General features: G+C 43.9%; 1 protein-coding gene and 1 pseudogene across 1 annotated transcript in view; both read left to right on the forward strand.

Moving 5' to 3' along the window:
• Positions 1-22,965, forward strand: part of LOC116982309 — a 999,615-nt pseudogene that overhangs the window by 704,220 nt on the left and 272,430 nt on the right.
• LOC116982210 (complement C3-like) overlaps positions 15,708-22,965 on the forward strand; it is a 146,745-nt gene continuing 139,487 nt past the window's right edge. The window contains exons 1-4 of the mRNA XM_033035505.1: positions 15,708-15,816; positions 17,776-17,968; positions 18,948-19,113; positions 20,971-21,041. Coding sequence (XP_032891396.1) covers positions 15,749-15,816; positions 17,776-17,968; positions 18,948-19,113; positions 20,971-21,041 — 498 coding nt within the window. The 5' untranslated portion in view covers positions 15,708-15,748. The remainder of the gene's footprint in view (positions 15,817-17,775; positions 17,969-18,947; positions 19,114-20,970; positions 21,042-22,965) is intronic.

Here is a 22,965-nt window from a genome sequence, read left to right on the forward strand (position 1 = left end):
TTCTGTGGCAGAGAATTCCACAGACTCACCACTCTCTGTGTGAACAATGTTTTTCTCATCTCGGTCCTAAAGGATTTCCCCCATTATCCTTAAACTGTGACTCCTTGTCCTGGACTTTCCCAACATCTGGAACAATCTTCCTGCATCTAGCCTGTCCAACCCCTTAAGAATGTTGTAAGTTTCTATAAGATCCCCTCTCAATCTTCTAAATTCTAGCGAGTACAAGCCAAGTCTATCCAGTCTTTCTTCATATGAAAGTCCTGACATCCCAGGACCATCCCAGAACCATTGACATATTCATATTGAAATTATACTTAATTTGCAAAAACGTGGGCTTATTAAAAAGACTAATATCTATCTAACCTTGGATACAACGGTTACACTGGGGCTTTTAAACCTAGCTGCATCAAGGTCCCAAAACTTGACCCTTGTCTTGAATGACAACGTTTCCATGTTCAGTGATAGAAAATAATTTTGACCCTCCTCATTCCGGTTATTGAATATAGACGGTAGACAAAAATGCTGGAGAAACTCAGCGGGTGAGGCAGCATCTATGGAGCGAAGGAATAGGCGACGTTTCGGGTCGGAACCCTTCTTCAGACGTTGGGATGTTATGTTACAGTTGTACTAATCGTTACGAGGCCATATTTGGAGTATTGTCTTTAGCTTTGGTCACCCTGCTAAAGGAAGGGTGCCATAACTGGCAAGAGAATGGAGAAGATTCGCGAGGTTCTTGCCAGGACTCGAGGAGAGGGTAGGCAGCCTCCATGTTTGTTCCACCATGAAGCGGAGGGGCGGACGGGTTATCTTCTAGTGGTCTATAAAACGATGAGAGGAATAGAAAGGATGAATGCACAGAATAGTTTATGCTATCAAGAACCAGAGAACTTCGGGGGTTTAAAGCGAGAGGGGACAGACAATCGTAATCTAAGGGAAAGCCTTTTCACTCAGAGGGTGGTGAATATATGCAATGAAATGCCAGAGGATGTACTGTAACATCATTTAGTAGATGCTTGGACGGATACACGGACTGAAAAGGTTTCGGGGGACGCAAGCCAAGTGCGAGGATAAGAGACCTGCTTAGCTGGGGCTTCTTGGAAGGCATGGACTAGCTAGGCCACAACACTCATCTGTTCTATCTGTATATATTAAAAAAAAATATCTGTCCGACCCTCTGCCCCTTATCCACCCCCCGCCCGCGTATTCACTTGACCTCCCTACCCCCCCCCCCCCCCCCATCGTATTCAGTCTGAAGAAGGGTCCCGACTTGCAACATCATCTGTCCATGTTCTGCAGAGATGCTGCCTGACCTACCGAGATACTCCAGCACTTTGTATTTTTAAGCCGGCATCTGCAGTTCCGTGTGTATACATCGTCAATCTGTTTAAGAAGGAACTGCAGATGCGGGAAAATGGAAGGTAGACAACAATGTTGGAGAAGCTAACAATCCAGCCAGCTGTCTGGCTGTTCGTTCGTTTGTTTGTATCTTCATGTTTGAGGGTTTTTTAAAGGACACCTAACCACTGGATTTTTCTACCCACTATAATTTAACATTGATTAAATTAAGGGGTTAATGCAGTATTGTGAAACAGGGCTAAAACATAATATTGAATTGAGAGGTGGACTATTGAATATTGGGTGAAACAGTCTTACCTTGCTATTTCAATTTGATCCTCTTTACCTGGAAACACGACCAATGTCATGATATTGCCCCAAATAGCCTAAATATTTCTGTAAAGATTCTCCAGACATATCTTTGAATTCGGCAGCTTATAAATGCAGTTTCTCTGGCTGCTTGTGATCCTGCAATTCCATAGTGGCCACATGGCGGTGCTGCTGAACAATTCTAACTTGAAGAACCTCGCAATGTTTTGAAGAATTTTCTCAACGCTTGACTGAAGATGTCAAAGAAGGAACTGCAGATGCTGGAAAATCGAAGGTACACACAAATGCTGGAGAAACTCAGCTGGTGCAGCAGCATCATAATGCTGAGTTTCTCCAGCATTTTTGTGTACCTACTGAAGATGTCAAGCCGTCCCTTGACCTGGCTACCATCCAGTACACTGCTGGCTGATCAAGTCTTGTCTTCAACGCTAACTTCCTATATGCTACCTGTTACCTTGCAGTTTAAATCTTTGTCAAACTCCAAATTAAATTTATGCGGGGACTACATTTTCTGCTCGAGAATTCCAAAGAGTTGATTCCTTTAGGAAACACATCTCCCTTCATTGTGTAAAGTAAGTGGCTAGTTATTGTAAACTGTATCCATTGAGGCCTCCACAGTCTTCTGTGGCAAAGAATTCCACAGATTCACCACCCTCTGACTGAAGATATTTCCCCTCATCTTCCTAAAAGAACATTCTGAGGCTATGACGTCTTTTCCTAGACTCTCCCACTAGTGGAAACATCCTCTCTATCCAAGCCTTTCACTATTCTGTATGTTTCAATTATGTCCCCCCCCCCCCCCCCCCCCCCCCTCCCTCATTCGTCTAAACTCCAGCGAGTACAGGCCCAGTGCTGACAAACACTTATCATATGTTAACCTACTCATTCCTGGGATCCTTTCCAAGGCTTGGGTGGTGTGGTATGATAATATGGAAGATAGACACAAAAATGCTGGAGTAACTGAGCAGGACAGAAAACATCTCTGGAGAGAAGGAATGGGTGATGTTTCAGGTTGAGACCCTTCAGATTGAAGAAGTGTCGGGAATTCTGTGTCTCTGCCGAGTTTGCTTTGCTCCACCACTGAGTATCTTTAAGAGTAAAATCTATATCAAAACATAGAAACGTAGACAATAGGTGCAGGAGTATGCCATTTAGCCCTTCGAGCCTGCACTGCCATTCAATATGATCATGGCTGATCATCCAACTCAGTATCCTGTACCTGCCTTCTCTCCATTCCCCCTGATCCATTTTGCCACAAGGGCCACATCTAACTCCCTCTAAAATATAGCCAGTGAACTGGCCTCAACTATCTTCTGTGGCAGAGAATTCCACAGGTTCACCACTCTCTGTGTGAAAAATGTTTTTCTCATTTCGGTCCTAAAAGACATTTCCCTTATCCTTAAACTGTGACCCCTTGTTCTGCACTTCCCCAGCATCGGGAACAATCTTCCTGCATCTAGCCTGTACAACCCCTTAAGAATTTTGTAAGTTTCAATTAGATCCCCCCTCAATCTTCTAAATTCTAGCGAGTACAAGCTGAGTCTATCCAGTCTTTCGTCATATGAAAGTCCTGCCATCCCAGGAATCAGTCTGGTGAACCTTCTCTGTACTCCCTCTATGGCAAAAATGTCTTTCCTCAGATTAGGAGAACAAAACTGTACACAATACTCCAGGTGTGGTCTCACCAAGACCCTGTACAACTGCAGTAGAACCTCCCTGCTTCTATACTCAAATCATTTTGCTATGAATGCTAGCATACCATTCGCTTTCTTCACTGCCTGCTGCACCTGCTTCTGCCAGCTTCTGATCTAGTTATTAATATCAGGTCCGCACAGAGGTGCAGCTGGTAGTACTGCCGTCTCAGTGCCACCTATTTGTCCCAACCCTAATCCAGAAATGGATGCAAATTGTGTCTGTCTTTCTGTCTTGTTCTCTTGCCACTCCTCATATACTCAAACAGAACATACTATCCGCTCCTGGGCAGGCAATGTTCCAAGACGTGGTAACCGTACACTTTGTTTCAAGGCAACGTGAACAAGAGTTAATGATTACAAATGGAATTGCATTGATTTTCTGTGAGGTTTGGCAAGTGTGCCTGCCTTCCGAGGAAGTATCAGCACCCTAGCTCCCTTTCAGGGAGGATCCTCATCAGAATTAACCCCCCTGGATCCATGATCTCTTTACACCCGAGGAAGCACCTGTTTCCTGCCCTGGGACAATTTTTAACTGAACTGGCAGTCTGTTGCAATGTGAGAAGTCATTAAATGGGTCATGAGTTGACTAAAACAGTAGCACTTGCATGATGTACAGCATACAGTTCACAGATCAGATGAAGAACAACATCACTTAGTTGCACCCAGGGCAAGGTAGAAGCCCACTGCATTACAATCCACACATCTCCAGTCCAGCATTGTCCCCAACATGATGAAATCATTGATCCTGGTCCTTGGCCTCCTGTTGCTGCCTCCAGTCTTGCAGTTGGTGGGTGAGTGTTCCTTCTCCTGTCTCTCTATCAACTAATGTAGTCTGTTTTTTTTAAAGGAGCACCTGGTGGGGCTACTGCCTCACAATGGCAGAGACCTGGGTTTGATCCTGACCTCGGGTGCTGCCTGTGTGGAGTTTGCATGTTCTCCCTGTGACAAATGTGGATTTCCTCTGGGTGTTCCGGTTCCCTCCTACATCCCGATGATCATTGGTCTCTGTAAATTGCCCCTAGTATGCAGGGAGGGGATGATAAAGTGTGAATGGGCGATAAAATAGTAAGATTAAACGAGAACTTACCAGTTTGAAATTTGATCTGTATTTTATGAGGAGTTACGATGAGGGTATTACGTGAAGAACCCGCTCAGTGCGCAGGCGCGGCATACTTCCAAGCAGCGATGTGGAATCACAGATAGACACAGTTATTTTGAAGTAAACATAGTAAAGATAAGGAGACATCAATTTATTAGTTTGATCCATATAATGAGGGTGGGAGCGGAGGGCACGTAATACCCTCATCGTAACTCCGCATAAAATACAGATCAAACTTCAAACTGGTAAGTTCTCGTTTAATCTTACTATTTTACTTCGGAGTCACGTGAGTGACTACGTGAAGATTTCAAAGCTCTGTGATTTCAAACCGTGTAACAGTTTCATTTCACTCACTGCCGAAGTTCTTGAGGGAGGAAGTGTTATCGTAATGAACCAATGAGTCTATTTGTAGAAAAACACAATGGTATTTTTTAAACAATAACAACAAAGAATTAAGTTGCTCCCCTGGGCTTAAATTAAATATTTGCAGTTCGTAAATCTTTACTGCATATAAACCAGGTTTTGCCAACGGTTTATTATAAAATTTCTGAACGGTCTTTTCCCTTCCCACCATCCTGCTGTAGCCAGGATGTGGTCTATAGGCATGTCCATTCTTTAGCCGTCGACGGGGATGCTGCCCTGGTGGAATAACATTTGTACATGTTAGTGTTTATCCCAGCAGTTTCTAGCACCTGCTTGAGCCATCTCGCAATGGTTTGGCTCGTACCCCACCATAAGGTTTTTGTGACTGACCCACAAGGCCTTTCATCTCCCTCGAATATTCTGGTTGTGTCTATGTAGGATAGTAGGTGGGTCATGGCACATAACCGTGGTTCTGGTGGGTATGCCACGACTGGATTAGGTGTTCCTGGTCTGCTCTGTTTGACCAGTCGCTGGATAACGACAGATCTGGTCTGGAGCTGTGATCATGTTGTCCAGTCGCAATAGGTGTAGTGACTGGACCCTCTGAGCGGATACAAGTGCCATCAACATGAGCGTCTTTAGTGTAGCTTGCTCGAGGCCGGGGGATCTGGCTTGTGGCCATTCCCTGAGATATGTCAGGACCACACTGATATCCCAAATATGGGTATACCTGGGCTTAGGGCTTGATATTGTAAATGCCCTTCATCAGTTTTACCACCGGTGGATGGGATCCCATCGCCTGTTGTCCTGGCGCTGGTTTGAGATTAGCAGAAAGAGCACTCTGCGCTGTGTTGATGGCACTGTAGCTGATCCCTACATCGTGGTGTAGATGGCCAGGAACTCCAGTATGTTGGTGGCTGTAGCTGTTGCGTATGTTGTCCATGTTTCCTGGCGGTACTTCTCCCTTTTTTGATGCTGGTTAAGTACTGCCTCTTGGTGGATGTTCGAAGGGATGCCGACATGGTGGTGATGGTTTGTTTGGACAATCCCAGTTCCAGGTAAGGTCTGTTCAAACTTGCAACCCAGGCGTTTAATTTTCTCATGGCATGGGTGTTTAGCTTACCTGGTAGGTAAGTAGCTGATAGCCAAATATGTATTTCGACACACCATTGCCAAATCATGTTGACCAATTTGTCGCATGATAATGATTTTATGCCACCCATATGGTTAATATAAGCCATCACCGTAGTATTTATCAATTTGTAACCGAACATGCAAGTGCTGCATATTAGATACATATGCTTTTAAACCATAAAAGGCGCCCAACATCTCTAGATAGTTAATGCCCAGTGTAAGTAGTAATGATGACTCTAGTTTAGTCCATCTACCACTTGTGCTGGATATGGAGTTAGTCGCTCCCCAGCCTTGAGCACTGGCATCTGTTTGAATAACTAAAGTAGGGTTAGTGATAAAGATAGGGCTGAAACTATGCCAAACGTTTTCTGCCCACCACTGTAGCTTTGATATTGCTTCAGTGGGTAAGTTCATGACACGATCATAGTGACCTGTATGTCGTTTTATTGCCCGTACCTTTGCTCTCTGTACATTTTTTGATAGTGCAAAGGTCCGAATTGTGTAGCCGGAAATGCTGCTACCATTTCCCCAATTACTCTTGCTACTTGTCGAATAGTTGGTCGCTCGTTGACCATTAATTTGTTGCATGATTGTGCTAATTCAACCATTTTTGCCTTTGGCAAGGTAACAGTCATATGGACTGAGTTAATTGTGAAGCCCAGGTAGTCCATGATAGTGGATGGCTTCAACTTAGATTTATCTGGATGTAGGACGAACCCCAGAGTTTCGAGGAGCTGTTTTGTAGCTGATACTGCTGCCACAGCCAATTCCATCGTTTCCCTACTATCAGAATATCCTCCAGATATGCCATGACAATATGTTTTTGTTTTCTTAGTATTGCCATGGCTGGGTTCAATATTTTGGTGAATAATCTTGGGCTGAAGTTCGCCCATAGGGCAATGCTTTGTACCATCCAGATAAATTTTAGGTATCTGCGATGATCCTTGTATATGGGTACTAGATAGTAAGCATCTTTAAGATAAATGCTTGCCATGAAGTGTCCTTTGGAATTCAGTTGTTTGGCAGTAACATATGTCTCGATTTTGAAATGTATATACTTAACAAATTTGTTTAGTGATGTTAAGTCAATGATGATGCGACAGCCACCATCTTTTTTGGTTTTAGTGAATATATTCGATACAAATTCCAAAGGTTCATGTTTGGTCTTTTCGATGACCCCCTTTGTGATAAGTCTCACCAGTTCAGCTTGTCCCTCACGTTTCTCGTTGACGGAGGGAGAAATACCCTTTGGGGCCATTGTTGAACTGGCGGCGTTTTTTCTGACATGAATTGTATTTTATATCCTGTAATGTTGTTGAGTATATACTTGTCACTCGTGACCATACCCCATGCTACTTTAAACAAGTGTAATCTCCCCCCTGTTAATAAAGCACCCTTATTATCTATATGCTGGTAGGGACCAGACCCACCTACCTCCATGGTTATTGGCGATTCTGTTTCTTCATTTTCCTGAAGATTTTGTTCTGACGTGCTGGCGATGTTGGGGGGAGGCGCATTTTCCAGAGGGTCCGCTGCGGGCCCTGATCTAAAAGATCTTTGGGGATAATGTGCGGACCCCAAGCGTTCACCAGTCCCATATTGCGGACGTCGACTGGTGGATGCCGTTGGGTGCTACCGCTTGGGTATCGGAGGTCTTGGTTTGCTCGTCCCGGGGCCTGCCCTCATTAGGCCGAAGGTTTTTGATGCTTCCTGCATCTCCTTCAGTTTTTTATTGAAATCTTTCCCAAATAGCAGCGCGTCCGTCTCCGCAGCTGGGGCTTTATACAAGCCAGCAAATTTGGGATTGAGGGCAGGTCTTATGTTTCCCTCCGGAGATTGTTGATCTCAAATTGTGTGGTACACATTAATGCCAGCACATCCTGCTGGCAGGTATCCATCTCCGTGGTCTCCACGGAACGAGCAAAGGCTGTGATGGCCGACGTCAGGAGCCTTAGGATCCGCTGTAGCTTGAGTTCTTGGGTCCGGATGTGTGACCCACATGCCCCCAGATTTGGCTGTTGACACTTTTTACTTTGAGGGCCTCACCGTTTTCTGGTGCTGTGTTGTTTCAGCACCTCAGCGAGCACCTTTTCCAGTAATGGTTGATGCTGGCCGCCATTCTTGGTTCCAGCGGTGCTCCAGCCCGTGGGGTTGCTACAAGCGGTCCATCACACCCAACAGCTCTTCATGTTCCTGCACCCCTGGCATACTCCCGAATTCGTCCGCCTGCCCCTGTTCCAGACCAGCCCAGCCCTGGTCACCAATGCTAGCCTCCGGTAATGAGGGAGCAGAGGGCAGTGCATGAAACACTGTGGAGGCGGTGCCTGACCTCCCTCCGCGAGAGCGCTCTTTCTGCGCATCTCGCTGGAGCTGCTCCAATTGCTGTTGGATGCAGCTCAGGCGGCTGTCTCTCCTCCATTTAGGTGGAGACATGTCCCCGTCCGACGAATCGGACGCCACCGGCCGGATGTCTGTTCGGATGGCTAGACATCCAGCCTGCAGTTCAGGCACTAGCGGGACTGGGCTCGGCACGGTGATGGGGATAGCGGTGCGCCCGGTAATTGTTCCTACCGCCTTCTTCTGGAGCTTTTGTGCCTTGTAGTAGCGAAAGCGCCCCTCAAGCAGCGCGTCTCGCAGGCACCTGCTCCGTGAGCCGCTCCAGCGGCTCAGGCGGCTCTCTCTCCCCCCGTGCGGGTGGAGAGACGTCCCGTCCGACATCGGGAACACCTGCCGGATGCCTCTCGAGTGGCTATGCGTCCAGCCCGCTGCTCAGGTACTAACGGGCTGGCCTCGGCACGGTGTCGGGGAATTACGGAACACCGGGTAACGCTCCTACCGCCTGTTGCTGCCGTCCTCCCCAACGGGAAAACGTTCCTCCTTGAACGGGGGACAGTTTTGTTCCAGAGCCTTTTTCTCTGCCTGTAAAAAACACAAGCAGAAAAAGGCTCACCTGTAAAAGAAAACCCGACCTCAGGGTACTCACCTGACGGTCCGGTTCATTCTGTAGCGGGAGAGCCTAAGACCCATTGCAGGCCGCTGTTGCACTGCTGGCGTAATGCGGCGCCTGCGCACTGAGCGGGTTCTTCACGTCGTCACTCACGTGACTCCGAAGTAAAATGATCAGTGTGAACCCAGCAAATGCTGTATCTTTGAATCAAGCAATTCTCTGCTGAATGTACTGGTTTGAAAGAAGCTGAGGATTTAATTTGAAACTTGTCTGTCTATATATACCTGTCTGATCTGCTAAGTTGTTCGAGCACTTTGTGTTTTGCTCAATATTCCAGCATTCACAGTTCATTGTGTCTCTGTTTATATATTCTCCGATTACTTGATTAGTTGTTGAGCAGGAGCAGGCAACGATATAAAATAGACCAAGAACCATCACTGGAGTCTTGGAGTGCTGCATCATCATCGGTAGGGGGCGCTGCACTGGCAGCGCCTGTCGGCAGCGTGTCCGTCTTTTTCAACTTTTTTTATTTTTTTAGTATGTTTAAAAGTCAGTTTTTAATGTTTCTTTGTGAGTTATGTGTGGGGGGTGGTGTGGGGGGGGGTAAGGGGGAAACCGTTTCGGCCGCCTCTTCCATGGAGAGGCGACTTTTTCAGGTCGCCTCCCCCGTGGCCTAACAGCATGGATCGGCGCCGACTTTCCCGGAGACGCGCCCGGAGCTTCAGCGGCGGGCACAGCGTGGACTCTCGGCGCGGAGCGGGTGAGACCTCGCTGGAGGGGAGCGCTCCGTTACGCTGGCCCGCGGCAGCCGGCAGCCTGAAGCAGCGGTCTGCAGAACTCCAGCTGGTGCGGCGTCTACAGCCCGGGATCTCACGTTGGGGACCCGGGGGAAGAAGCTTCCACCGCCGGCCCGCGGCCGTCTTCTACCGCGGGCGCGGCATGGACTTAACATCACCCCAGGAGGGGAGCTTCGACCGCCGGCCCTGCAGACTGTGGTGCTTCCGGCTGCGGCACGGCAGGTACTTTAAAACTTTGACCGCCGGCCTGCGGCCTACACCAGCCTGAAGCCGCGGTCTCTGGTTGGGAAGAGCCGATCCTGGACTCACCTGGTCTTTGACTTTGTCCCTTACCATCTGGACGCCCGCAGCAACGGCTGTGGAGGGTGGAGGTCCCGACCACGGGGGAAAATGGAGGAGGACTGGCCAAGCTCTGTGCCTTCCACCACAGTGATGAATGCTGTGGTGGATGTTTGTGTACAATTTTAATGTGGTTGTGTTCTTTATTATTGTACCGCTGCTGGCAACCCAAATACCACCGACCTTGGTTGTGTGGCAATAAAATTATTTCTATTTCTATTTCTATTCTAACCCAGTGTGTGTTATTCACCTTCAGGGACGCCAATTGCCTCCGGAACGTCAGAGATTGGGGGGAGAGCTGATATAATATCATGAGAAACATTGGCAAGGTAGACAGTTGGACATTTTATTCATGTTCTCCAGAGATACTGCATGACCCGCTGGGTTACTCCAGCACTTTGTGTCCTTTTGATGCTGATGTTTCCATCATTTTCTTGTTTTTTGTTATAAAAAGTATTTGTCTGTCTCTCTGTCACTGATAATGAACGGTTCCCAAATTAACTGCATGATTGATCTTGCGTTTCAGATTCAAGCACCATAACCTGCAAATATCTATGAGGAACCTGCAGTTATCTCCCCCTGTGAACCAGACTATAATGAAGGAAAAAAACTGTGCGATGACGGGACGGACTGCTGTTATCCGTAATTGTGCTCTATGGCAGTACAGCATGAATTCCCCAAGTTCCAACTGGGGAAATGATTCATCCTAATCGTCGCCTGGCTTCCACCTCCCCTTCAGTATTCCTCAACCGACGAGACAATAGATTAAAAAAAAACAAAAAAACTCCATTGATTGACCATTTCTCCATTCTCGTTTTTGCTTTGCAGTTTACTGGTATGTGGTACTTATGAAATTAGTTTAGTTTAGTTTAGAGATACACCACAGAATCAGGCCCTTTGGCTCAGAGTCCGAGCTGACCAGGGATCCCCACACACTAACACTATCCTATACACACAAGGAACAATTTACAATTTTACCAAGCCAATTAGTGTTGGAAGTGTGGGAGGAAACCAGAGCTCCCAGGGGAAACCCACATAGGTCAAGGGGAGAATGTACAAACTCCATACAGACCAGCACCCATATTCACAATCGAGTTTGGGTCTCTGGCACTTTAAGGCAGCAACTCTACAGCTGCGCCAGCGTGTCACCCTAAATAAAAGCAGAACATGTTGAAGGCACACAAAAAAAACAGTTAATGTGTTGAGTCAGAGTCTCTTCATAAGATAGTCTTTAACAGGAAAGTAAATGGAGGAGGGACAGGGAATGTTCCTGATCGGTCGCATCTAATGGGGTTAATGGAGGCAGCTACTGCTTTGTGCCGTGTTGTAAATGACAGGGCTGTAGGTTATACCCAAGAGAGCAGCACGTGAGAATGGAATAAGTTGTATTTGACTCCAATTTGGAGGAACAGCAGCTCATATTTCATTTGGGCAGCTTACATCCCAGGGGTATGAATATTGACTCCTCTACTCCACCTTGCTTTCCCTCTCTCTCCATCTCTCCCCCACCCTAGTTCTCCATCTAGTTTCACTGTCCTCCAGATTACATTTTACTGATTGTCTGCCTCTTATCACTTTCCCCTCAGCTAACAATGATCAATCTACCTTTACTTTGATCTCTCGTTTTCATACCTTACCCTTCCATATCTCTTTCTCCCCCTCTCTCCTGACGCTCAGTCTGAAGAAGGGTCTCGGCCCAAAATTTCACCCAATCCTTCTCTCCGGAGATGCTATCTGTCCCACTGTTACTCCAGCATTTTGTGTCTATCTTTGGTGTAAACCAGCCTCTGCAGTTTCTTCCTACATGATATATATACGCAGTCAGGGTAACATTCTTGAGGACTGAAAGAAGAACGCAGCGACTAAAGGATGTTAGATCGTTATTGAGGTACTAATAAAACCAAGCCTTGTCTTTCTTAACCATTACCCTAATGACTATAACGAGTCACATAATACCTCAGCTGTGTTTCTACAGAGCAATGATTATTCAATAAGGATATAGAAATCCATTAATCCGTGCACTGGGAGTTTCCTGGAGAGGTGCGCTGGGTTATCCCGGAAAGCCAGTGGACTTGGGACAAATTGCCCACCGCGGATGGAGGAACAGTCTAGCTCACCAACCGCAGATTCCCTACTCGGCCCTGAGCCACTGGCATCGACGGGACCAGCGCCGCTGAGAGCGAGGAGGGACCCGGCGATAGCGAGGAGAATAGTCGAGAGCGGAGGGGGAACCGGCTGGGTGCCGCTGAGAACGAAGGGGGGAGACAGTGGTGGGTGGGGGGAGGGGAAGGGGGGGGGGGGAGAGGTATGCCAAGGTGAGATCTGCTGACCATTTACATTTGTCCCACCTGCCCGCCCATTCGGCCCATTTCCCACTAAACCTGTCCTATCCATGGACCTATCTAAATGTTTCTTAAATGTTGCGATATACCCTGGCTCAACTATCTCCTCCGGCAGCTAGTTCCATACACCCACCACCTTTTGTGTGGAAATGTACCCTTCAGACTTTTATAAAATCTTTCCCCCTTCATTTTAAACCTAAGCTCTATGGGTCTTTATTTCCCCTACTCTAGGCAAGAGACTGTCTGTGTCTACTTGATCTATTCCTCTCATGAGCAAAATACATAGCCCAATATTATCTGAAGAATAAAACTATGAAATGAATGAATGAATAATATTTATCCTTTAGCCTTACTTTTATTCAACAAACCTTCACATATGTTTGACAATGTCAACACTTAATATGTTTGCTGGAGCGCTCAATATTGAAGGTCCCTGATCATTGATTGCAGGGTCATGTTACCTAGTTCAGAATTAGATAAATACAGTGCTTAGATACTTTGGATGCAATTATCGTTTAACAGATGGGGGTAAAGTGCAGTTTGATTCAGTGTTTGATTATGATTTAACAACTAATGTCAATTTACAGGAATTAGGACATTTGGTAAACTAAAACATTTTGAAAGTAGATGTTAGTTTGAAGGTTGATTCTGTTTGCCATTAATTTATAACTGGTTGGCATCCTTCCATCTGCGAGAGATGATAATTGTTTATAACAACCCTTTCATTTCACATGTTCCAGCAGCAACTATTATTGTCCATTGTCTAACTCAATCCTACCCTTCGTCATAGAGCCATACAGCCCTGAAACAGGCCCTTACCTATGCTGACCAAGCTGCCCCATTTATTGCTTATAAATGGGCATAAGATAGGTTGCAAATTATTGTGTTTTTTTTACTGTTTATAACCATATAATATATAACAAATAACAATTACAGCACGGAAACAGGCCATCTCGGCCCTTCTAGTCCGTGCCGTATATACATATATATTGTGTTTAAGCTTTCCATTGAAATACTTAATAATGAATAGCACTTAAAATAATGAAATAAATATCTAGTTTGCTCACCTATTTTATCGATCTCATTCTGTAGCCCTGTTTTTTTTTGCACTCGGCGCGATTTAAAAAAATCAAAACGTTTTTAATGACCTTGACCTGAACTACGGGCCTCGTGGTGAGTTACGTGCCCATATTTTGTAAGGGAGCTTAGAAATCAGTATAAGAGACAGTGTCTCATATGCCTTATAGATATTTTTTTCTCTTCTTTTCAATTTTGAAAGTATTAAATTGTGGTCACATTCTAGTCGATTTAGATCACAAATTAGCTCAAAAGGAACATAGGTAGGCCAATTTCTAATACTGTGGTATTTCATAATGATTTAATAACTTTCAAAGTTGGCCACCCATGTCACAGGTTGGTTCCCTTATTTACGGAAACACTCATGTTCATCCATACTGAAGATGCAGTAATTGAACTTTTCCTTTTGGGTTAATTCTAGAAGTGTGATGTCCAGGGCAATGATTCTGTCTCACAAAATGACCTTAAATGCAAGGTGAACATATCAAAGTATCTTGGTTCCTAGCGACTTCTCACACACTGTTCTATACTACATAACCTATCAATTTCTAGTAAGTAATTCTGGGACCTAACATTACCCACCAGATGCCCCCCCCCCCCCCTCTCAAGCTAGGGCTGCCAACTTTCTCACTCCCAAATAAAGGACAAAAGGTCAAAATAAGGGACAAATTCCTGACAGCAATTCATTGACGGACTTGGCCGTGGCTGGGTGAATGATATGTTGGTCCGGGTGCTGGACTGCACACAAAGCCCAGTCGCGCACAAAGTCTGGCACCCCATCCACTCATGAGCTGATGATCGGCCATGAGAATGAGGGGTGGTGGTGTCAGCGGTAAGCGAACGTCTGAATGTCGGAAAACTGGCCGGGCTTCCGACCAACGAGGTGCTGCTGCTGCACTCCATGGGCTGCACTATGTCAGAACGGGTGAGGCGGGGCCGGACGCGGCGATCCGACCCGACAGTCCCCTCGAGCCGATTAGTAGAAGTCAAATACAGGACAAGGGCGGTCCCGTATGGGACAAACCAATTTAGCCCAATATACGGGATGTCCCGGCTAATACGGGACAGTTAGCAACCCTAACTCCAGCCCATGCACCAAAATGTACATATTTGTACCCCTAATTATTTACTCTTGACTATTACTAAGTTAAGAACTTGAAGGAACATGTGTATATATAGGGAATTAATGCTTGGCAAACCTGGAACCATTCTGTGTCAAACAATACAAAGAGTTACAAGGCACTGCAGATGCTGGAAACTTGAGCAAAACATAATGTGCTGGAGTAATTCACCAGGTCAGGGGCATCCATTGAGTATATGAATAGGTGATGTTTTGGGTCGTGACACATTTCCAGACAAAGTGATCATTTAGAATGACTGCACATACCTAAACCATCTTTTTTTCAATTCAAGCCTCGACCACCTCGCAATGTCGTCTGATCACAAGTTGTAAGTTATTTAAATTTCTCGACCTTGCACCCTTTTCCTTACCATGATCCATGACCCAAACAAAGGGAGAAATTCCTATTTTCCAAAGGCACCAGCTGTGTGACTGATACCCAGTAATTTGGTTTGACATGGCAGTCAACAGTTCAGATACTAATAGCTTGCAAACATGAGAGGGTGGCTTAGAAAATGAATTCAGTGCATAGAACGTTACTGTTTCCAGAGCAGAAAGGGGGGAGAGTGCAGTAGGGTGGTGGGGTAGCGTATGAAAGCTTGGTACCAAGTTGACGATGTGTGGGGTGGTGGTGGCTGGTGGGTGGTTGGTGGTGGTGGTGGGTGGTGGTGGTGGGGGGGGGGGGGTGGGGGGGTGAGGGTGGACAACAGGTGGGTGGTAAAGATCCAATAAGATCTTTAAATGTTTAAATGTTGTGGCTTTGTGGGATAGAAAATGAGAATTTGATCTGCTTTAACTGCAGTTAAGTTTATAATCACTGCAACGCTAGCATTGCATTGCATTCTATTGCCCCAAAATACAAGGTTAAAGTTGCTAGAAACTTGGAAAATAACATTTTGGTAGCGGTGTTTGTATTTCGTATCTGGGTAATTCAAGGTCATGTTCTAAATCTAAGTCAAATACGGGAAACCAGATTTTTTCCCAGATTTGCAGCCTTGCTGGTTTTAAATTAACTTTTGATTAAACATGCATGTTCAGTGAATATTTTTTTATTAAGTAAACAGCAAACTAAACATCTCATTTGTTAAATATTAATAACTCTGTGGTAATTTTGGATATATATTGGTGACATGAGTTGGAAACGTTTGCTCGGGTGAAGCAGTCTGTCACCATGGGGAGGACCTCACTGTTATTTGTTCTCTTTATGTCTCTTCCTGCACTCTCTCTCTGTGACCCTCTGTAAGTATCAGTGAATGGTTTCAGTTTGTGTAATTTATGTATATTTATTTGATTTCATGAGTTGTTTGTGATTATATACAAGAACAGTGTTAATTGTATCTGTAAAGAACGCGATCACAGAACGTAGCCAGAACAGTACAGAAACAGGTCCTTACGCCCGCAATGTTTCAGCCCACCAGGTCCATACTGACCATTAATCAACCATTGACACCAGTTCTATGTTGTCCCACTGCTACATCCACTACTTACAAACTTGGGGCAATTTACAGAGGCCAATTAACGGACCAACCCGCACTTTGTGTTGCCCACTAGTTCTGATTCGATTTCTGACTTCAGGGCCTTTACACTGCCTAAAGGGATGAGCAATGAATGTGATTGAATGCGTTCTACCTGCCTGTCTAAGTTCACGTCCAATTACACTTGAGAAACATTAGGAACAATTTATCATCCAAGTTGATGCAATCAACAAGGTTGACAATAACGACATGGGACATTTGCTACTGTACACAGTGGTTCGCCCAAGGCAAGCCAATAAAATATAAAGTCCTCTCCAAGAAGCATAGTAATCTAGCCATTTCATATATCTCCATTCCTTCACTGTCATTGAATTTAAAATCTGGAATTCCCTATCACACTCAATGATTTACATTCCCCAAAACAATTTTATATCTCACCTTCTTCTCGAGGACAACAAGTAATGGAAATTAGAAATGATTGTGGATGCAAGGAACATTGAATTCTCAGATTTTAGGTAACCTATCTACAGACATTACCCCCCCACCTCCCCCCCCACACACTTTTGTCCCTCCCTATTCTGTGCACCCATTTCTCTCTTCATCCACCCCATGTTCCCTTCCATCTATATTCCTTCCTATGTCTTCACTTTTGGGGCTTTTCTGTCCTTATCTCACACTTTTTGTCTTTTCATCTCTGGCTTTCGTCCATCTATCTACAAATTACAAACCACCCCTCACCTGCATCCTCCTATTACTTGCCAGTGTCCCACAATCACCACTCTTCTAGTTTTCTCCCCCTTACTGCATTCAGTCTGGAAGATCCTAAACAGAAATGAAGCCTATCCATGTTCCCCAGCGAAGCTGCAAGACCCACTGAGTTATTCCAACACTTTATGTCCTAACGATTGTCTTTCATCACAAACTGCCAATGTAAGCACCACTTCCCTTGAACAGCTAGGTCTTTATAAAGGCCAGTTATGACCAGTCTCGTCCGAAGAAGGGTCTCGACCTGAACCGTCGCCCATTCCTTTTCTCCGGAGATGCTGCCTGTCCCGCCCCAGCATTTTGTGTCTATCTTCGGTTTAAATTAGCATCTACAGTTCCTTCCTACACATACCCAGTTTAGGATTGATTGCATTACTGTGGGTATAGAATCACAGTTAACCAGACTGTGTGGAGATGGCAAATTTCTTCCTGTAAGAACGTGCAATCTTCATACAGACATCACTCGTTCGTTTCAGCCACTGTTGCAGTCTTTAGTCAATTGTTTTTTTAATTTTCCTGTTCTAATAGCATGATTTAAATTGAATTCTATAGATTATTTGTCTGAGTATTGAGATTGTGGGTCAGGACGTTAAGCACTGTATCCCTATTTCTTTATAAATACCCAAAATGAAGTACACGTGTATTATTACAAATCCGTTGAGCTGCTGGAAGTAAGAACTTCATTACTCCATTTTGGGATGTATGACAATAAAAACAATACTCCTGACTCTTGATGTGTTGACTGTTTACATTGCTTTGTATTTAAGGGCCCCACACCTTATGTTACTTTCATATACCTGGATAGGAAAATGGCTCACCTCTATATTCAAATGGCAATTCAGGGTATCTAAAAATTCTGGACTTGATAATGGTGCTCATCTTCTGTTGATGAATAAAAGTTTTCTTGATTCCTATTGTGGTTGTTATGATACGTTCATTTTTAAATTTATTCCTACAGGTTTATACTAACAGCACCCAATATTTTGCGAATTGAAAGCGAAGAAACAGTGGTTCTCGAAGCCCATGATTTCAATTCTGACATTGAGGTTGAAATTCGTTTGCAGGATTTTCCTCATCGTACGGTCTCACTATATGAAACCAGAATCCATTTGAAATCAGCGACTAACTATCTAACTACCACCACTGTCAAGGTAAATGGACAGATAAATCAAAATGCCTCAGTCGTTTAATAGTTCTCCAAAGTAGTTTTACAACAAGCAGAGCATGGGGAGATTTTGCCGCCAAATTTAATGTATTTTGCAGTTTTCATTATGTACAGTAATCTATTCATCAATTTGTGGCAAGGGAAAGATTCCTGATTAACTAAAATTCTTCCTGTGTCGTGCCGAACATCTCCTCATAAGAATGGCATTATGGCCACAATCTGCTCATAAACTTTGTAGTATCACTATCCTTGTGTTGAATGTAAATTGTACTTGCTGTAAAAGGTCGGGACAGGTATTTCATAATGTGTGTTTCACTTTAGAGACCAGAATTGTTTACTACTTCAATTACACTTCATGCTGCTTTGGCAAGGCCACCAGCATAATCAAGGACGAGTCTCATCCTGGACACTTTCTCTTCTCCCCTTTCCCATCAGGCAAGAGGTACATGGTGTGAAAATGCACACCTTCAGATTCAGGGACAGTTTCTTTACAGCTGTAATCAGGCAAATGAATCATCCTCTCAACAACTAGAGAGCAGTCCTGAACTACCTTATTGGTGTCCCTTGGACTGTCATTAATCAGACTTCACTGGGCTATATCTAAACATTATTCCCTTTATCCCGTATATATACACTGTGGACGGCTTGATTATAATCATGTGTAGTTCTTCCGCTCACCAGACATCATACAATAAAAAAAAAGCTTTTCACTGGTTATAATAATAATAATAATAATAATATAATAACTTTATTTATAGAGCACTTTAAACAACTACAGTTGCAACAAAGTGCTGTACATGACTGATCATGGACAAGAAATTATTACATGACAATAAAAAAAACCTTAAACGAAGGACTAAAAACAGTAAAAATTAAAAAACATTAAAAGCACTAAAAACAGGAGCAAAGTCTCAAGCAGTGAAAAGGAACCGCACCAATTTTATTTTTGTCTTTGTTATTGCCAGATACCTGCAGATACATTGCCGAGGGATTCCAGAGGGAACCAGTATGTATATTTGGAAGCAACATCGCAATCATATTTTATGTTACGAACTGTTATCCTTGTTTCACATCAAGCAGGCCACATCTTTATCCAGACTGACAAACCAATCTACACACAAACTCAAACTGGTAACTATGGCTCAAAGTTTTCTTAAAATATACCTTCACTGCACCAGGGGACACCACTGATTATGGATGGAGGGGGGGGGGGGGTCGGGGGAAGCATGTAGATCACAGAGGAAATTTGTTTTAATAGAGAGCTTCCATTTTGGCCATCACAGTTAGAGAGACTTTGTTTTACTTAGCACCTTTCATATCATTCCAATGTTGCAACAGCAAATTAATTATAGATTTGAAAAGTAATCAGTAAAAATTATAAAAAATCTGCAACCAAATATTTAGTTGGAACCTTCCATGAACAAAAACGTGACAACATCCAGATTATCTGTTTTTGTGACTTTTGTTTGGTTTAGTATAGTTTAGAGAAACAGCATGGAAAGAAGCCCTTCGGCCCAAAGAGTCCATGCTGACCATCGATCACCCATTCACATTCGTTCTATGTCATCCCACTATCACTGCATATGTGGCGATTTACAACAGGAAATTAACCCAATAAGCCACACGTCTTTAGGATGTGGGAGGAAACGAGCACATGGGGGAAACCCATCACAGAACGTGCAAACACCACACAGTCAGCACCCGAGGCTAGGATCAAACCCAGGTTTCTGGCATTGTGATGCAGCAGCACTACCAGCTGCACCACTGTGGAACCCAACTGCACCACTGTGCCACCAGTTGGGATACAAAATGTGTTGTTTTCTTTGAAAGTGTCCCAAAGGGCTTTCAGAATCGATGTGAGAAGGGAGTGGGTTTAATTTGGCATTTTATCCAAGAGTGACCAGTATTGACAGTCAGCAATTGATAATGTTCTTCCCTCAAGCATTAGATTGTCTAACTGAGTTGACGTGCAGGTCTCAGAGTTTGGATGCTCCCCATCAATACATTCCCAAATTATATACAATAGCAGTTCTCTGTGGTATCGCATCAGCAAACCTTAGCTTCTCAATAGAGTTGACCCAATAATACCAGCAAACAAATGTGACATCTTCCCGTGGTTCCTGAGCCATATTGCGTAATAATATTTATTTAGAATCCATTTTCACAAACAATCAAAAAGTATATCATACGTATGAATATATAATCTGGTCATTTAAAAAAAAATTCAGAGACACAGCACGGAAACAGGCCCTTCGGACCACCGAGTCCACGCCCACCAACAATCCCTGTGCACTAGCACTATCCTACAAACTAGGGACAATTTACAATATTTACTGAAGCTAATTAACCTACAAAGACTTTGAAATGTGGTAGGAAACGAGAGCACATGGGGAAAACCCACCCGGCCACGTTTCAAACTCCGTACAGACAGAAACACGAACCCAGATGCTTTTGAAAAAAGTGTAGGAAAAAACTGCAGATACTGTTTTAAACTGCAGATAGACACAAAAAGCTGGAGTAACTCAGGTAGCTTCTCTGAGACAATGAATGGATGACGTTTCGGCTCAAGACCCTTCTTCAGACTAGTTAAGGATTAGGGAAACGAGAGATGTAAACAATGTAGAGAGATAAAGAACGATGAATGGAAGATATGCAAACTATTTCTTAATGATTTATTAAACTGCAATCATCCATGCAAGTGGAATTTAGTCCGTCAAGATTGTGACATGATTTATCGGTGTTGAACGGCCTTAACAACATGAGAAGGTGCAGCTTTCATCACAGAAATCCCAGTCGCTAAGCTGTCATTGCAAGCGCAGTGTTTCTGAGTGGTCCAGTTGTCTTTTTGTAAATTACTGCCCCCCACCTACCCCCCATCATATAGATGTGAAGATATTCACCGATGGTAATGGCATTGAATGTTAAGAGCAGTTGTTCAGATATTGAGTGTGCTGTTCAAGGTGATCATTGTGTCATACATTTTTCTAGTGCTTTATCGCTTGCTCACAGTGGACAACGATATGAAGCCAAACCAACAAGGCATAGTAGTAGAACTTATGGTAAGTTGCATCGTTCTATGTTTAAAAAAAGTAAAATCTTTTCACCGCAATGGATTTTGGAGATTTATAGTTTCTCACTGACTCCATTTGTAAAGGTATTGGCCAGAGTGGAGGTAAGTAATGAACATTGAAAGATGGCATTTACAGTCCATGAACTGCTCATCTTAAGCAAGATCTCAACATTGGAGTCTTTAAAGTAGCGACATCAAACTAATTCTGACCCTGATCTCCATTAAGTAAGATATTTGGACAAGTCGAAAGATAATATGCTGCATCCTGAAAGAGAGGTTGAAAAAGGCCAAAGTTAGATGAATTCAAAACATCTTGGGAGGGCTGCACTGTAAGGGAGGGGATACTGACATTTAGTTCAATGTAGATCATGAGAAAGAGCAATATTAGACATTAATTGTTCTTACTGAAGAAGAGGAACCAGATGCTTCCAGTGGAATAGGACCACACTGTGTGATGACTTTAGGATTCAGCAAAACATTAATAATGAAACAAAACCTGACAAATTGGTATTTACCTTTTTAATTTTCCAGTTGGCAAAACAAGTGAACACCTGACAGGCACTTTTATTTTGCTATATACATTTTCTTAATATTCGTGACATCTTTGTTCTTCCAACAGGCGCAGCAAGAGTGAGCCTACACAAAAATTATTAAATGTTAAAACACTGGTGTCAAACAGATTTTCCTCTGCAACCTCAGCAAGATAACAATAGACTGAGAAGACACATCTACTCAGCTAGGTTGAGTAGATGTGTTCTATATACTGTAGTACATAGAACAGTATAGAACGGCAGCAGGCTACTCAGCCCAAGATGCATGTGCCTAACATGATGCAACCTTAAACTATCTCCTCTGCCTGCATTGATCCATATCCCTCCATTCTCTACATTTCCATGTGCCTATCCAAAAGGCCATCAAATTCCCCTATCGTATCTGTAGCCACCACTACCCCTGGCACCACATTCCAGGAACCCACGACTTTCTGTATAAAAAAATTGTGCCATGCATGTCTCGTTTAGATTTTGCCCCACTCACCTTAAATATATGTCCTCTAATCTTTGATATTTCCACCCGGGGGAAACGATTTTGACCGTCTACCCTATCAACACCTCTCATAATTGTATGTTATCAGGTCTCCCTTACCTCCGATATTCAACGATGTTCCAGTTTCCAGAGCAAACAACCCAAATTTGTCCAATCTCTTGGCATAGCTAATAACTTCCTCTGCACCCTCTCCAAAGTCTCACTTCCTTCCTGCAATGGGATGCCAGAACTGCATGCTATATTCTAAATGCAGTCTAAACATATTAATTTTATATTTCATTTTTACATTCGGCCTCCCAATGTACAACATCTTGCACTTACTAAGATTATACTCCATTTGCCATTTTTGTAGTTCATCTATATTATGCTGTATACGTTGACAGCCTTCCTCACTGTCTGCAATTTCACTAATTTTGTGTTGTTTGCAAACTCACAAACCAGCCCGTCTGCACTTTACGCCCATATAGATCACAAATAATAGATTCCAACACAGATCCTTGAAAAACTCCTCCGGTCTCATAACTCCAGCCGAAAAAATACAGTTCTACCAGAGACGCGGGTACAATCCGTAGTATGGGTGTTGTCTGTATGGCATTTGTATTTCCTTCCTGTGACCGCATGGGTTATCTCCAGGTGCTCTGGTTTCTCCCGCTCTCCAAAGGTGTACAGGTGTGTAGGTCAATTAGGCTTTGGTAAAATTGTTCCCAGTGTGTAGGATAGTATTAGTGTAAGGGGAGATCACTGGTTGGCAAGGACACAGTGGGCTGAAGGACCTGTTTCCGTGCTGTATCTCTAAAGTCTTAAAATGCTACCTGACCTGATGAGTTACTCCAGCACTTTATATTTTTATCAATAATCCAGCAACTGCT

The sequence above is a fragment of the Amblyraja radiata genome, chromosome 16, assembly GCF_010909765.2.
Source record: "Amblyraja radiata isolate CabotCenter1 chromosome 16, sAmbRad1.1.pri, whole genome shotgun sequence".
Lineage (NCBI taxonomy): Eukaryota > Metazoa > Chordata > Chondrichthyes > Rajiformes > Rajidae > Amblyraja > Amblyraja radiata.